The 15,384-nt window shown below is 38.8% G+C and overlaps 1 protein-coding gene and 1 non-coding gene across 4 annotated transcripts in view; one reads left to right on the top strand and one right to left on the bottom strand.

Moving 5' to 3' along the window:
* The window catches only part of RFTN2 (raftlin family member 2), a 59,024-nt gene that overhangs the window by 19,768 nt on the left and 23,872 nt on the right, over positions 1-15,384 (top strand). For all 3 annotated transcript variants that reach the window (XM_010971907.3, XM_010971908.3, XM_074364218.1), the window contains exons 5-8: positions 3,320-3,599; positions 5,871-6,074; positions 12,586-12,707; positions 14,056-14,159. In XM_010971907.3, the coding sequence (XP_010970209.2) occupies positions 3,320-3,599; positions 5,871-6,074; positions 12,586-12,707; positions 14,056-14,159 (710 nt within the window). The remainder of the gene's footprint in view (positions 1-3,319; positions 3,600-5,870; positions 6,075-12,585; positions 12,708-14,055; positions 14,160-15,384) is intronic.
* Positions 12,874-12,947, bottom strand: TRNAT-GGU (transfer RNA threonine (anticodon GGU)). The gene has a single exon. It is a non-coding gene; the product is annotated as a tRNA-Thr (tRNA).

Genomic DNA, 15,384 nt, shown 5'->3' on the forward strand with positions numbered 1-15,384 from the left:
ATAAAAAATCCTAAAGAAAATGAAAGAGTGGACATATTTAATTATAAACAGATTGAGGAATTTGAGTATATAAACATGTTATTTATTAGGAAAAAATAGAATCAAGGCAGGGGGAAATCCACAACAAATGTGTCCTATGGAAGCTTCATTTTCAGAATATACAGGAAATGAATGCATGAAAGTATATTCAGTCTTGAGTAGACAGAATCTATGGACAGAGAGTACAAAAAGAAACACAAATAAGAAAGAGACATTCAGCAAAAAGTTCAACCCAACTAATAATTTTTAATATAAATCAAAACTGAATTAATTTCTCACTAGTGTTAACTGAGAAATTAAATTGAAAATATTAAATCCAGTGTTGGAAAGACTTTTAAAGAAACATGCATATACTGTAATTGGCATTGTAATAAATTAGTATAGTGTTTCTGAATACTAATTTGGTAATAAAAGTCATAAGTCTTGTTTTATTTTGTGACCCAGTAATTTCCTCTTTATGAATCTATTCCAAGAAATTAATTGAAAAGGGAAAAATCATGTTTATGCAAAGATATTTTAATCAACAGTAAACAGGGGCCAAATTCTCAACAATTGGGAAACTGAGGGGGCAATCTTATATCAAATATGATAGAATATTTTATGCTCATTAAAAATGACAATTATATTGACTGTTGAGAGAAAAAAGTCCATACAATATAACTTAATTGAACCTTAAGTGAAACACTGAGCACCAAATATATATTGATTAAAACCAAGAAAAAAAACTGTACATTCATAAGTATTCTAAATTGATGAGATATTATGGTGAAAATTTTTTTTAACTTTAGTTGCATTGACATATGTGTAAGGTCTAGCCTTTGTTTAAATGAATACAGCCTAAAACCTAAGCTGTCTCCTTTCAAGTAAGCAACTATGAAATTTGTTCACTGTTTATTGTTCCCAAGCTCTAAATAACAGTGTGTGTAAGATTATCTGTGGTTTGTGTGTAGCCAGTTATAGCTGCTAATGGTATTTCCCACTTAAATATAAAGTCACCATTCAGTAAGACTTTTCAGAAACAGTCTTTGAGACTGGATTTTTATAAACAAGGTATACACACTATTTACTACTACTATTCTGGGAAATTTCTTTTTTTTTTTTTTTCTGGGAATAAATGCACTCCAGAAACAAAAAGTAACTACTAATTTAGTCTTAATAGATCATCATCAGAGCCCTTGTTTTGCATTTGACTTCCTGGACTGAGTAAAAGATCTGTTTAAACAGGAAAGCACTGTTATTTCAGCAATTAGAGTAATGGGGTTATTTCATGAAGAGAAAAGCTTCAGGAAACATAGCACATGAAATGTGTGGACGTTGCCTCGTTTATGAACAAGAACAATAGATGAGTGCCAAGTAGTATTCTTGAATGACTGCTTTATATAAAAAGTTGATTGTTGAACAGCTAGGTTTTAAGTCATTATAACATTATGTCAATGTTTGCTCTTTTAAAATTAGATTTGCAAGTGTTTTCCCCAGGATTTTTAAATAAAAATAACATGAAACTGTATAGCACAGAGAACTATAGTCAATATCTTGTAGTAACCTATAATGAAAAAGGATGTGAAAATGAATACATGTGTGTATAGGTTTGACTGAAACATTATGCTGCACACCAGAAGTTGACACAACACTGTAAACTGACTATACTTTAATTTAAAAAGCATTAAAAATATCAATCTTCCAACTTAAAAAATGTAAAAGACAATAATACTTTATACGTTACCAGACTTTCCCAAATAATACTTTTCAGTAATAGAGAAAACCTTCTTTTTCACCAAAATCAACGAATAAGACCTAGAGAAAGCACTGACAATAAATTGACCGGTTTCCACTTGCCTCCTTACCACCTCCTTCTCCTCTCCTGGGACACCTGATATAAAGGACAATTTATGGTTATTTTTGAGGCTTCTTGCAGTGTCACAATCTTAATGTGGTCATTTATAGGCATAAGTGATACTGTGTCAGCAGTGTTTGTCCTTGCCTCACATACCCACACCCTCTGGTCCTCAGAATTCTCCTCCTCATCCGCTGGAGCTGAGTTACAGTCGCCTCCTTTGACTGGACATTACTATCTGGTTTTGTCCCACTTCTTCCTGGCCTTTTTCATTCCATTCTATTTCTGACTATAGATGTTTGCACTTGCAACCTCCATCATAACTCTTTCTCCCCCTTGCAGGTAATATTTAAAACATTTAATTTAAATGTTTAAAACAGTGACCATATAAAAGATGTTGCTATTTCTTCCTTTTAACCTATTTAACAAGTACTTATAGAGCACTTATAGGTACAAAACATTGCAATACAAAAATGAGTAAGACACAGTGCCTTCCCTTGAAAGAATTGCCAATTGAACACCGGAGAAAGACATGGAAACAAAAAGAATGAAGAAATGACACAAAAGCAGAGAAAGAGAAAAGTGATGATAGGAAAATAGCCACTCTTTAGGTCACTAATGATTTCACTGGCATTATGTCATGTGCTTCTGCATCCTATTCTTTAACTGATAGAATTGAATCTAATCATGTGTATTTAGCTCAGAAAGGAGACAATAGTGTCAAGAGATAAACAGATCAGAAAGCTTCTTAAGAGTGCTAATATGAATTGCGCTTGTGCATTACATGTACACATTTGTCAAGAATTAATCATTTGTGGGGAGGGTATATGGCTCAGTGGTAGAGTGCATGCTTACCATGCACAAGGTCCTGGGTTTGATCCCCAGTACCTCCATTAAAACAAATAAACAAACTCAATTCCCCCCCAAAAAATAAATAATATAGGTCATAAAAAAATTAGCAATTAGTCTTTTTAGCATTTTTCTTTATCCACATCAAGCAAACAAGGCTGTATGTTTTTTGTTTTTAAATTAATGTCTTCTTTATTTTAATTAATATGTATTTGGTAATGCTATTTTTGAGTATTTCTTGGAATAGTTTTAAATTTTTCTCCAAGTCAAAAAACCATTATTAACAGAGCTGCAAAAGCATGCTATAGAATTATTAGTTCTTCCCAAATAGTAACCTTTCAGAGAAAATATGATTCCTGTTTTCATAATTTCTAAAGTGTATTGATTCTATTTGAAGTAATCACGATAATAGTGTGACATGGTTTTAGGAGTGGTGCCATATTAGAAGTTATTCATTTGTTTATGAATGGGAGTTTAATTACTGGTCAGTTTACTCCTTCTCTAATGAATTTCCTTAAGGAGCCTAAAAGTTAATTGAAAAAGCAATCAATGCAAACAAAGTTTACATTTTGTTCTACATCTCTTTTTAAACCTCAGATTAACGCAGATGCTAAAAGAGGAATGAAATTTGTTGGATTCATATCACAGCATTATCCACCACTTAAGTTCTGCAATGGAACCAACCAGGATGGAGATGCAGAATTGACACTACACCTGAGACACAGTTCAGAGGAAAACTATAAGAGCTGGAATGAGGGGACATTAAGTGGACAGTCATCTGAAAGTGGCATTGAGGAAGAACTCCATCATGAAAGTGGACAGTGTCAAATGGAACGAGATGGCAGCCCCAGTTTCTCTAAATCAAGGAAGGGAGAAGGTAATAGTCCAGATGAGTAGAAATAGTATGTGTATTGACATTTAGCAAACATAAGTTTTTGAGGGGGGTTTTAAGGGTTTTTTTGGTTTTTGGTTTTTGGTTTTTTACAAATATGAGGCAAAGTAAACCTCCAAACACTCAAGTGGTAGAGCGTGTGCTTAGCATGTACCAGGTCCTGGGTTCAATCCCTAGTACCTCTTCTAAAAGTAAATAAATAGATAAATAACCGAACTACCTCTCCCCAAAGAAATAAATAAATAAAAAGCCTCTAAAAATTATAAAGACTGAATAAACTAATATAAACTTGTCTTGATTTTTTTTTTAATTATTACCACTGGAAATAAGGTAGGGCAGTTTTTCAAACAGTTGTCCCTGGCATGGCCATACAATGCCATCCACATAATGAAACTTCGTGTTGACAGTTGGTTTCCATTTAGTCATAGACCAGTTCCTCTGTAAATTGGAGGCTGTGCATGTGTACCAAAAAAGTGATTATGTAAAGAAAGCTGTTCTGATTTATGTTTTTCTCTATAAATAGTGTGTGAGAATTTTAGTTTTGGCCTTTCCCATTTCAAGGATGATTTTCACCTTTGAAGTTAATTGGCTTTCTTTGATCGTCAATTAGACTATGAAAATGCACATCATGATGAAACAATTAATATAACAATAGTGCCTGCATCCTTAAATAACTTTAAACAATAGTTTTATTCTTCTTTGCCAACTAGCAAATCTTCCAAGAAATTGGGAGTATTTTTTAATGTATTTTGGGCTTTTTAAGTTTTCTGATATCTTTAAGGGCATTCTTTAAAAAGCACTAATAGAGAAAAATCAAAGACTATGTACGCCTTAGAGTTAAGAGTCTGGAGTCAGACTACTTTGATGAATTCTTTACAGAAAGGATGCTTGTGAGAAGTTGACATGAGATGTCTACAAAGTGCTTAGCCTAGTGCCTGGCACAGAATAAAGTCTGTATTAAGTTAGCTACTATTAACTGGTCCTTTGATCAGTGTTGGTGCTAAGGCCACACACACTGGTGGTGTCGGCTTTCTGGGTTGGGGTGACTTTCCTCAATATTCACACAAGGCAGAGACCCACTGGGCCACAGTCAACACAACCGCCTTAAGAAAGAACCCAGAGAATTTCCCAACTTACCCTCTCATCACCTCACCACCAAATCCAATGTGCTACTTAATTTAATCAGCAGTCTTTAGATTCTGCTTTCTATTTCGTTTATTTTAAAATTCTGTACTTTTCAATAACATTTCTGTGGCAGTGGTTGGTTCTTAACTTTGGGTGCAGGGGAAGTAAGAGCAATAATGGTGGGGGCTGGGCGAAGACACATACAAAAGACCTCTTGAAGAATCTGGTGCAGTTCATGGAGGCTCAACGCAGAAAAATGCACATAACACGCACATCCCTAACACTTCTGTCTGTGATACAAGCGGTGTTACTCTTCCTTTTTTGTTTTGTTTTGTTTTGTTTTTTCTTTTGCAAATGGAGATACTGGGAATTGAACCAAGTACCTCATGCATGCACTAGCTGAGCTATACCCCCACCCCATATGCTTCCTAAAACACAACCATAGATGTGGGTCCGTAGACCCTGAAGTTAAGAATTTGCCAACTTATAGTAAAGTATATGACCCAGCAGTTGCATGTCTTAAGTATGCATTCTAGAGTCACTCTCACATACGTGTCCAAAGAGACATAGTGTTTGTAATAACAAAAATCTAGAAATAATGTGTATGTCTATCAACAGTAGAAAAGGAAACGGAATACTCTGTAGTAGTTAAACTAAATGAGTAAGATCTAAATGTATTAATTACATTTCAGAAGCATAATGTTGAACAAGAAAATCAACTTATAGATTGATATACACAGTATAATATCCTTTTTAAAAAAGTTTTTAAAAATGCAAAACATGGTTTTTAAACTGCAAAACACCATTTCTGGGTATAGAAGTGTGCATTAAAAGAACTTGCACGAGAATGATAAACAGCAAATTCATTACAGTAGCTATTTCTGGAGATAGGATTGGGGAGATACAATCATGAGCCTAAAACTACACCCATTTCTCATTTCCTTGAAAAAAATCTGAAGCAAACTTGGCACAATGTTAACATTTGATAAAGTGTGGGTAATTTCATGATACTGTATGCTTGTTTGACTGCTTGAAAGAGCCTATGAATACTACCAAAAAAAGATTTTAGGAATCTTTTCAATACAATTACAGTTTTCCCTCTTTTTCCTCCTTCTGAATGCCTGTCCTCAGATAACAAGTTGTACACAGTCTTCAATGTTTTTGATGATGAATCAACCTGCTGGACCTATCAGGAAGGCATCCTGTCCATGAAAGTGACAAGAAAAGGCCCTGTCGTTAGTACGCTTGATGCCGACTGGCTGGAGTTAACTACATTTTATTATAAACAAGGCTTGTCTTTAATTGATTCTTTTGTGTGCTGGGAAACATCTAAAGGTAAGTTTTACATTATGATATATTAATAGCTAAAGAATTGGACCTCATGTCAGAGTTGGTGGAGATGTCTTTGCCTCTCAAGTTTTGTGGTTAAAAGGACAGATATTATTCCTAAAGAAATAGATTCCAGTTATTACACAGCTATGTAGCTTTAATGTAAAAGCTTAACCATACTGTGCGGTAGAATTACAGTGTAATGTTCGCTGTTGGGTTGTAACGATTAGGAATGGACAAACCACTGTGTGATCAACTAGTAAGGTTTTCCAAGTGAAGGTGTACTTACTACAGCAGGCCAGTCAGGAGGCCTGTGACAGGATTTGACAATGACTATCCAAGTTTATTACACTTGCCCAGTTTGGGGCACTACCCGCCATGTACTCCAATCTATACCTGACTCTTTCTATAATTTGTATAGAAAAATAAATTTTGGTTCAGAAAATGATACTAACCTATATTTATTTAGCCTTCCCCCTATTTTTCATTTTTCTCTAGCCTTCTTCTTTTAGTTACAGTGGATTATGTAATCATTCATGTCTATCACAAAAATAAACAAAATTTTCCATAAATGATTTCTAAGGAAAGTGTTTTTCAAAAGAAGTTAGTGCTAAAAGAAAAGAAAAATCGATAGTAAGGAGACTGGGAACTGCATTAGGAAGGATGGAGGTTATGAAGCTCAGGATAGCTAGGGACCATAACTCAATGAGGCTACAGGAAGGAATGAGAAAGCAAATATGAGGAAATCTCAATATACCTTATTATCATTAAATCAGCCTAGTGACACCTTAACCAATACAGCTAAAGATTTTGGATGACTATTTAAAATTAACGAGTCATGTTCCAGTAGGTCCCTTTAACTAGCAACCAAGATTAAGAATCCAGCTCATTGGAGCACCCAGGAATACAGCACCTTGCACAGTGCTTGGCACTTAACAGGTGCTCAGTAAATATTTATTAGCATTTTTTGCTATCAGCAACTTCTTCCAAGTTGATCTTTTATGGAAACAGCCAGGCCTGATTTGAAGAGCATGGACTTGAGGATCAGACAGGCGAGGGTTTAAATCCTACGTCCTCTACTTAGAGCTGTGTGACCTGGGGAAGGTAGTTGAGCTCACCGAGCCTCAGTTTCCTAAAAGGAGGACAAAAACACTCCTAATTGTTATAGAATTTAATAAGATATAGTATGTACAAAGTGAACCCCTCAGCGCCTCGCCCCTTGTCAGTTCATTTTCTGGGGTTGTTTTCCTTTCCTGCTACTTGCTAGATGCAGCTACAGTACTTCTAGGATGAACCACCTATCTGGAGGTCAATTTGTACTTCATATATTTCTCTCTGTCTCTCTCTGTGTCTCTGTCTCTGTCTCTGTCTCTCTCTCTCCCTCCCTCCCCCCTCCAGAGAGTCTAAGTTGGAGCCATTTCAAATTTTGGATTGTGACTAACTGCTGAAGGAAATACAAAAAACACTCCTTTCACAGTATCTTTTAGGCACCCCTGCCTTGGGCTTTGCCTGATGAAAATAAAATTAGCCACAGCAGATGCCAGCCAGGGGCTCTGTAGAGCTTTTGTTTCTTAAAGCCTCAGAAGCTATTTAGAGAGCTAGGGATGGGGGGTGGTGCCCCCCTCCCCGCTCTCCCCCCTGCCTCTCAGCAGCTCTGGAATGTCTCGTTAGATGTTTTGTACTGCAGGCCATGCCAAACCCTAACAAGCCACCAGAGCCACCACAGTCAGTGGGGTCTGGCAACTGGGTGTGTCACTCAGGACTTTCCTGGGAGGACACAGGGAAGCTGCAGAGGGGAAATTGTGACCAATGCCTGTGTGACTGTGAGAAGCCAGTCAGAGGAAGCAGGGCTGAACTGATGGCTTTGTTCTGGGATATCTGATGCCTGACATCTAAAGCACACAGAGGACAATGTAGATTTTGTTTTGTCTTGCTTCCATCCTCTTCTAAAATATTGTCAGAAGTCAGCCCACCTTGAGGAGTAGAAGTACAAAACCTGACATTGCTCAGAACTTTAAATATGTTACTCCACAAATCTCATTTCAGAAATCTCACTTTATAAAAGTCTCCAAAAACAGAGAGAGAGGGGAAAAAAACTTTTTTGAAGTCATCTCCTTCAGGAGAGTCGTGGTGGAAAAGTTGTCTGGTCTGTGAAATTCCTCTTCAATGCCCTTTCCCACCCACTTTCAAAGACTTTTCTACCTTAAAAAGTCCCATAGGCAGAGGCCCCCAGGGACCCTCTTGCTGTTCTTGTAGCCTGAGAGTTCTCACTGCAAAGGCCTCCTGTTCCTGACCTTCTCCAGCATTGCTGGGCCTCCACCATCTGGTCCACAGCTGGATTCACTGCACACTTACAGAACCTCCAGATGACCTAGGGGAGCCTGCAAGAGGCTTACCCATTTTGAGCCAACAGAGACAAAACACTTCATTCTTCCAAAATGGGTAGAGAACCAGCAGGCAGCAGACATGGATGAGATGGGCAGCCTTGCCAGCTGGTACAAAACACACACACACATACACATACACACACAGAGCCTTGAAGTTCTCACACTTCACTACCTACCAATGTCCCCATCATCCTCAGAGCATCATCCTCTTCCCACCTTTAGTATACCCACATCGGAAGGCTACTTTTTGTGAGTTCTTTTCAGACTTCACTTGATACTCATTTTAACCTTTTCACCCCTATAAAATTACTTGTGTGGAGTTGGTGGAGGAGATGTATCAGAATGAGGAGTAGGGTAGAGTGATGACAGTGAAACACATGTCTGTTCAGTTCACATATATGTGTGTGCCAGGCCCTAGGCCAGGCACGGGTTTATAAGGATGAGCAAAATGAACATCAAAAAGCTAGCCAGGCAGCATCCGGCAGCCAGGCAGTAACAGGTATCAAAACATATATCTAATTTCAAACTTGACAAAAGTGTTGTGATGCTACCCAACAGAATATTGTAATGAGATTAACAGGGAAGAGCCAACTTAGAGGAGTGGCCGGGGATCCCTTCTGACAGGGTAACAAGTACACTGAGACTGGAAGCCTGGAAAGGAGTTGGTATTCAAGAGCCAGAGGAAATGTCCCCGAATGTATGAAAACCCTAGGGTGGGAAGGAGGAGCTGGGAGCAGGGTCTACAAGAGGAATGGCTCCAGTCAGGGTGGAAGAGGTGAGCAGCAGCCACTCAGTGCGGATCTTATAATACACATAACGCAGTGAGAACTAACACGTACTTGCACTTACTCGATGCCAGCATTGCTCTGAGTACTTCACATTTACTAGCTCATTTAATCCCCACAGCAGCCCTATGAGGCAGATATGATTATTCCCCTTTTACAGATAAGGAAACTGAGGCACAGAAATATTAAGTAATGTGCTCATGCAACTAGAAGGTGAGGGTAGAGGGAGTGTGTGCTCTAAACCAATTTGCCATCGTACCAGGATTTTTATTTCAAATCACTCACTGAAGATTTAAAGAGGGAATTATGACCTGACCTACATTTTAAAAATAACCTACTTGGCCCCGCTTTGGGAAATGGCTCATTGAATGCAAGTGTGGAAGTGGGGAGGCTGTCAAAAGGCTGTTGCAATGACCCAGAAAGATGATGCAGAGACGGAGAGGAGTAAACAGGCAGAGATGCATTCAAGAAACAGAATGTTCGTGAATGAAATACAGATATAACAGTTCCCACATGTGCCTGCCCCCCACGTCTCAGAGATGGTCCCAGGACCACTTCTGGGCAGTTTAATGCCAAAAATGACACATGGACCCCAAATACTAAATGTTCCACTGGAATGGGACCATTGGAATGTTCCATTTCCTCATGTTTACAAAAATGTCAATGTCATATCTAGCGGAAATGAATGGGTATGATCACATGTCCAGACAAGTAAACCACTCCCTGAAAATTTTTAAGCTCGTGCTTCTCAAACCAGGGTCCAAGTACCCGAGGGGTATGCAGCTTTGTGCCAGGGAGTACACAATTTCACTGGATAAACCTCTTCCTAGAATGTCAATGTTGCTTTAGGATTGGGGGTTGACAGGGCAGAAGAAGGAACATTGCTTTTTCGCATAATATGAACATATTTGAAGAGAATGCAAAAATTGAGTGGGTTTTTAAGATAAAACATTAGACTTTATAAAAAACCTTTTGTTTGCCACAAATCACTTCAAACTGTACCTGGAGACTATCCTTCAATGATACAAGTCTTTTTTCCTTTGCTTTTGGTGGTATTTGACCAAAAAAAAAATGAGAAGCCTTGGGTCAGGCCAACGCTTTGTGACTTTTTCATACTATGCACACGTAGAAATGGCAGCATTGCAGCGCACATGGGGATATGCGGAAAAGCTGCTCTGGGCAGGAGGGGGCGCCCATGCCTTAGCACACCCATGACTGTTCTAAACTCACGAACGGGCCAAGGCACACTGGGTGGGAAGCTCTGAGATATGTAATGTTAGGAGATGACTCAGTTCAGGACAATTATTAAGTAGTTGTTCGGAATTATCACCTTACCCCCATGCCTGGAAGATTTAACACGTCCAGCACCCAAATGGTCACTCCCCTTGAGGCCTTCCCTGGCACCCTCCCCAGCTGCCACTTCTGTCAGGGAGAATGTCTGAAGAGACAGACTTACTCTCTCCTGTGGAAGGAAGTATCATTCTTCTGTGGCTCTGCTGACTGGCATGGACCCTAAAAAAGCCAGCCAGGGAGCCTGGGGAGCTCTTAAGTGAGAAGGAAGGACTTTTGTTTTTAATTGAAGTAGAAGATACATATAGTAAAGTGCATTAGTCTTTTGGGTACAGCTGAACAGAACACAAATGTTCAAGATACAGAACATTTCCTTGTATGTCAATTATATCTCAGTAAAGCTGGGAAAAATGCAAAAAAAAAAAAAAAAAATACAGAACATTTCCAAAATCCCTCCTCATGACTCTTCCCAGTCAGTATCCTCCCACACAGAGATAAGCATTATTCTGACTTCCAGCACCATAGATTAAGTTGCCTGTTCTTGAACTTTATGTCTGTTGAAATGCACAGTAGGTACTCTCTCATATCTCACTTTTGCTCAACATAGTATCTCTGAGACGCATCCATGTTGTTGCATAGCAGTGATTTTTTTCTTTTATTCTTGTGTCATATCGCAGGGTTTGAGTCTAGCACCCTTATTCTGATAAATCAAAAGAGGTTTAAAAGTGCTGGGGAATCTCAAAATTGAGAAAAAGAAAACAGACAGTCACAACACATAGTCTCCAACTATATAATCCTAAAGTAAATAAGAAGCAGATTATAACTAACTACATAATTATCAGAATAGCTAATTATTTTAAGGTTCATATCCCCATTCTAAAAAAGGAATTGAGGCAAATATACAATTTTAAAGATAGTCTTGTGATGCTCTAAACTTAGAATCAAAAACAGATTTAATTCCACTGATCTCTGTGGTGTGACAGTGGACAAGTACATTTAAAGGAAGTGGAATATATACTGTAATTAGAAAAACAATTCCAACCAGTAAATTAAACCTTACTGGGCTGTTGGGAACCAGTCTGAACAATGTAAATCTTTCATGATATTCTGCCCTAACTGTAAATGACATAAAATATTATTATTAACAATAATAATAATAATGATTTTCTCATGAAGTTTATAGCCTGTTAATAAAAATAAATACTGAAAATTATGTTTAAATCACTTTTTTCTTTTTTATCTTTAAGTTAAATAGATCTTTTGAAAACTTTGTAGGTTGTTATTTAGAAAACTGTCAACCAGGGAAACTTTGATATGACAATGAGCTGTACAAAAACCAAAATGTTTAACCAGCACATGACCATGGGAAAATTGTCTCTTATTGCAAAATAGGAGACAAAAGAACTTCCATAAAAATCAGTTTAGTTTTGGCCAGCTGGTTATTGTCAGCTATTCAAAAAAATGTCAGAGAGGCCCTCCCTCAAAACTTCCTTCCTAGCAGGAATTCTTCTGACAATGACTTCTTGTTTAGGATCTTCCTGTTACCATTCTTTTTCTTTCTTTTTTTTTTTCCAAGCATTATTGAGGTAAAGAATTGTTCTGTGTTTATATTTTTTGAAGTAATCTTACTTCACATTAATTTTAATATCACACCTGTAATTTCAGGGATTAATCTTTCTGATGTTGTCTCTCTTAATGACATAATTAACATGCATACAACATTTAGATCAGAAACCAAAATTTGATTTCAAGTTGAAGGTGATTTCCAGATGCTTTTTAGGCTTAGGAAATCCACTTGCTTCTCACTGTATATTATTTTATCTTGTTTTTATTGTGGTTTTCATATTTACAGTTTGATTTTAATTCAGTTAAGTATAAAACTGTCTTGACCTTTGCAAAAAAAAGCATTAAAAATTACCTTCAAAGAGAAGGAGGCTGTCAAAACAAGTGTTCATTAATTAATGTTTTTCTTTCAGCTTCCTACAAGGTTATTCGAGGTTTTCAATGATCTTTTAGCATTTACTACTCTTATTAATTGTATCCTTTTCCTCACAGGGGACCATTCCCCCAAATCTTTGGAAGGATTCTTTATCTATGAAGAAGAAGGCTCTGGAGTTCCAGGATCCAGCAGGAAAGGAAATGATGCCATTGTAGTCGAACAATGGACTGTTATTGAGGTAAACTACTGTTTTCTGAAAATTTGGCTTCCATTTTGTATTTCGTCTTACACATTAAAGGTCTTCATTGCCTAACACATTCAGTATTCTTCAAACATGTTTCTTTTCTTTTTTTTTTTTTTTCTCTTTTTTTTGTGGGGAAGTTCATTTATTTGTTTATTTTTACTGGAGGTACAGGGGATTGAACCCAGGGCCTCATGCACACCAAGCACGCACTCTACCAGTTGAGCTATACCCTCCCCTCTCAAACAGTTTTATTCAATGTTGAGAATTTCATCACAAGTGCTTGAACAAACTTCTTTCAGGTTTGTGAAAAGGTGATTGCTTTACTTCCTGTTCAGCTTTGTTGTAAGATAGCAAAATAATTATCTATACATAAATGGCAGAGGATTCCCAAAGATTTGGCATTCTAATCCTAAACAAAGTCCCCTGGCACTGAGATTCCCTTTCCACGATGCCATGACAACTGACTGAAAGTGAAAAAACAATAACTAGTATTTTATCTTCAAGCAACCTGTGGCTGACTTTTTTTTAACCTTGTGAACTGACTTTCAAAGGTAAAAATATCCAAAGGTGTTCTCCCTCTCACCAGAACAGATATGTACACACAACATTGTCCTTCCTAGTCAGAGATGACAGTGCATCATGGTGTGCGCTCCGAGTTCAGATGTCATCCAGCCGACAGTCCTTGAGGTGTATAGACTGAATTCAGGGAGGTTGTCCTGTGTGCGCCAGGCCCCTGCTGACAGCCTCTTTCAAGGACACGTTTGCCTTTCTGGCCTTGGAAAGGTTAGAGAGACACATTTGATTGTTTTCAAAGAAACTAGATATCCCACTGAGGGGGAAAAAAGGATTTGGAAAAAGAGGTAAAGCTCCCAGTAAGTATCAATTCCAAATGAGTGAAAAGTGCAGACACTCCCCGCGTCTCTCACCTTTCACTCCCCAGTCCTCACTCTATACCACGTCCTCGCTTCCCAGTCCCGAGACCAGTTTTCTGAAAGTGTGGACTCTGCTTAGATCCAAATCACCCAGGGAGCTTCCTGGGGCCCCAAACATTGAAGTTTGATGCCAGAATGAGACCAAGGGAGTAAGACAAAAGGAAGGCCCAAATCTTGGAGAACCAGACGGAAACCTCGCTCCACTCTGATCCCCGGTGTTTCTAACTCAGTTCAATGGTAGGAAGGCAGCAGGGAGCAGAAATGAAGCCCAGGACGACTGCAGCCTGTAAAACGGCACTTAATGGAGCGTGAAGTCCCCTGATCCTAACACTCATCACCCTTCACTGTGATCACTTGTGTAGCTGGGTGTCTTTGTCATTAGACTATGAGCTCTGTGCTTATTCACGCAGGGCTGTGAAATCAAAACAGATTACGGCCCTCTGCTGCACACTCTGGCTGAGTTTGGATGGCTCCTGACAAGCGTGCTGCCTACACCTATACTGAGACATGACAGGTAATGCCAAAGTATCGTGACATAGCCTCGTTGCATTCTGAAATACAGCTCATCTGTTAAGATAACTCCAACGTATCTGCTTATTTAATGCCTACAAAAAGCATTTCACTGAACTAATCTGATTTCATGGACCTCGGAGATCAGCAAATCTAACCCCTTCACATCATACACTCATCCCTCAGTATTCATGGGGGACTGATTCCAGGACCCCTGCGAGTACCAAAATCTGGAGATGCTCGAGTCCCTTATATAAAATGGTGCAGTATTTGCATATAACCTACACACACCTTCCCTTATACTTTAAATCATCTCTAGGTTACGTATAATACCTATACAACGTAAATTCTATGTAAATATGTTGCTGGCAAATTCAGGTTTTGCTTTTTGGAATTTTCTGGGGGTTTTTTTGCAAATGTTTTCCATCAACAATTGGTTGAATCCTCCGATGCCGAACTGCTATCCACTATCAGAGGCCGACTGTGTATGTACAAGCTATAACATCTCCTTCCCAAGGGCGTGTGAGGTCCTGAAGGCACAGCCAGAGCAGGGGCACAGCAGACCAGCTCCCAATTCAGTGCTGCTTCCAGCACTCAGAATGCTGCCTCTCCACTCAATGACTACTTTACTATACTTTCTTTTTCTCAACTCGAGATGTCTGTTCTTCCCCAGAGCGAAGATTAAGTCGATATGAATCTGCAAACAGAAAACACAGCCCCCTGTGTAGGATTCTTTGTCTTGCTCTTCTGCCCTGCCTGTGTGAAACGGGCCTCCCCCCAGAACACGGGCAGGGCTAGGACCACAGTGGGGCCCAGAGAGGGCCAGATGGAGGAGCACCAGCCCCTCTGCCTCCGTGCCTCTCCTCCAGGGCCAGTGGGGAGGGGGTTCATTTTCTGCTGCAGTATGGACTTGTTAGCTACTTCCACTAAAATAAATACCTATGTTAGAACCAAAATGCCAGCCCTTCACAAATACCAACTTTGCCTTTTCTCCTTTTCCTGGGAAGGAAAAAATTGAGTTGTTATTTTTTTGCTTGTTTGCTTGGAGAGAGAGTGAGACCAATTAAGCCTTCTGTATAAAGTGCTTTGTTATCCCTTGGACTCAGAAACATTCCGCCCGCCCTCTTTGGCATCCAGGAAATGATTGCCAAGGCTGTCCTGCCTGGGCTGGTCCTACCTGCAGAGGACAGCACAGTACTGGCCTCCCCAAAAGCAGAGTCAACTACAGT

The sequence above is a fragment of the Camelus bactrianus genome, chromosome 5 (genome assembly GCF_048773025.1).
Source record: "Camelus bactrianus isolate YW-2024 breed Bactrian camel chromosome 5, ASM4877302v1, whole genome shotgun sequence".
Lineage (NCBI taxonomy): Eukaryota > Metazoa > Chordata > Mammalia > Artiodactyla > Camelidae > Camelus > Camelus bactrianus.